The sequence below is a fragment of the Austrofundulus limnaeus genome, unplaced genomic scaffold (assembly GCF_001266775.1).
Source record: "Austrofundulus limnaeus strain Quisiro unplaced genomic scaffold, Austrofundulus_limnaeus-1.0 Scaffold426, whole genome shotgun sequence".
NCBI lineage: Eukaryota > Metazoa > Chordata > Actinopteri > Cyprinodontiformes > Rivulidae > Austrofundulus > Austrofundulus limnaeus.
In genome coordinates, this window is record NW_013952828.1 from 68,700 (window position 1) to 70,677 (window position 1,978).

A 1,978-nucleotide genomic window follows, 5' to 3' on the forward strand; every position below is an offset into this window, starting at 1 on the left:
TATATAAACTAAGTACATTGACTTTGTGTTACAGTTCTTAAGTAGTTCTTTTGAGGATTTGTAACTTTACCAATTACATTTAAAAAAAGCTACTTTTATTTTGTTAGATTTTAAAGCTGAAAATGATACTCTTACTTCTTTACTTTAAAATGTAACACCTAGTTACTCATTACTAAATTAAATATGTTGGATCTCATCATGAAAGATGTTTCTGCACTCTAAAAAATGAAGTGTTGAATTTACTCAACAAAATCGGGTCAGCTGGCTCCACTAAGCCTAGTTTGGTAAACTGAGCAAAGAAAATACATATATTGCTCAATTTACTCAACATGACTTAGTGGAAGCAGTTTGGTTCAGTAAATTCAACAATTTATTTCTTAAAGTGTGTAAAAGTACTTTGACTTTTACTTTCCCAATTTCCGTGAACAGTTTTATGACTTTTACTTGAGTAGTTTTCTCATCAGTGAAATTTATTTTTACCAGTCATTTTCTGTTCATGTAATTTTACTTTTACTTAGTTAGTTTTCTGTTTGTCTCCTTCTCTCCTGCAGGAGGTTCATGGTGAGCAGTGGAGCTCTGAGGCCCACRTGGACTCCTCTGGTCTCGGTCCACTCGGCTCGGCTCAGCCTGGACTTCACGCTCAGGTTGATGACAGGTGAGTTTGTTTATTTATTAATCTTATTGAGACTGCAGATATTAGTTGGTTTCATGTTTCTGTCAGATGATTGGACCGATGAGAGGAACTCTCCTGTTTACTTCATGGACCAAACGGTCAACATGCAGGCCTCCTTAGACCTTCGTCACCCTCCTCTTCGTCTGTTTGCTGACAGCTGTGTGGCCACGCTGACCCCTGCTGTGAACTCTCAGCCCAGATATCCCTTCATAGACCACCAGGGGTGAGTCCACATTTCCTCCAGCTCATTTACCCGTCGTAAATCTTGCGAACGCTTCCTGTGTCGTATCGTTTTCAGATGCTAATAAAAAAAACTGGGAGTTGAATCGGATTTTTCTTTATAATTTGTATATTTTTTATTTATGTTTGGCAGATGTTTCGTGGACTCCCTGCTGAGCGGCTCCGTCTCGCGTTTCCTGCCCCGATTCCAGGACCAAGTCCTCCAGATTCAACTCCAGCCTTTCCTCTTCTATCAGGACCACAGACACGACGTCAGCACCAAATCCTCACAACTTTTTTTGTTTTTGTTTTCWTTTCTATAATCCTGACCTAGCTCCACACTGCTCCCCCTGCAGATCTACGTCACGTGTGTCCTGGAAGCTGAGCCCATTTTGAAAACAGAGAAAAAAGCTTGTTCTTTTATAAACGACAGGTTTGTGTTCCACAGCTTAAAGAAAAATTAATTCCAAAATACACACGTCAAATGTATTTAGTTGTTTTTTTTTAAGCTGGAGGTCAGTGGACGGTGCCGACCATGTGTGTGAGAGCTGCAGCAGGACTGAAACCAGCCACAAGAGTGCGCACAGGAGCCGCAGAGCACACAGGAATAAAGGTGTAAATTTTACTGTTTTAAACCCTGCTTTAATCTGATGGATTATAATTATCAGATTAAACCCTGAAGCTGTTTAATCCRATGGATTATAATCATCAGATGATAATTCAGATGCTTCTGATCTTGCAGAGCTGCACAGAGAAACCACTTTGGGTCCGATCATAGTTGTTCCAGAACGGACGGACGACAGAGAGGATCGTGGGAAATCTTACAGAGAACCATAACTTTTTAAAAAAATATTATTAATTTGAAAACAAAAAGTGGGCAGAGAAAGGGAGTTATGACATTTTAGTGTTTATTTGCATTTGTATGTGAAATATAAACTACTTTTACTTTAATGTATTTCAGTAGARCAGAGTGATTTATTTGTATGATCAGATTATTATTTAACAGTTAATGGATAAAGGATTTTCAGATATGTAGAAACACTCTTATGACAGTGAAACTCTAGGTTTGAAATGTATTTTATTTGT

The 1,978-nt window shown here is 38.3% G+C and overlaps 1 protein-coding gene across 1 annotated transcript in view; it reads left to right on the forward strand.

The window, feature by feature from the left end:
- LOC106529195 (zona pellucida sperm-binding protein 3) overlaps nt 1-1,978 on the forward strand; it is a gene marked incomplete at its 3' end in the record, with an annotated part of 5,645 nt that extends 3,667 nt beyond the window's left edge. Inside the window, 6 exon segments of the mRNA XM_014024549.1 lie at nt 552-655; nt 722-896; nt 1,047-1,164; nt 1,249-1,325; nt 1,402-1,505; nt 1,635-1,978. Coding sequence (XP_013880003.1) covers nt 552-655; nt 722-896; nt 1,047-1,164; nt 1,249-1,325; nt 1,402-1,505; nt 1,635-1,729 — 673 coding nt within the window.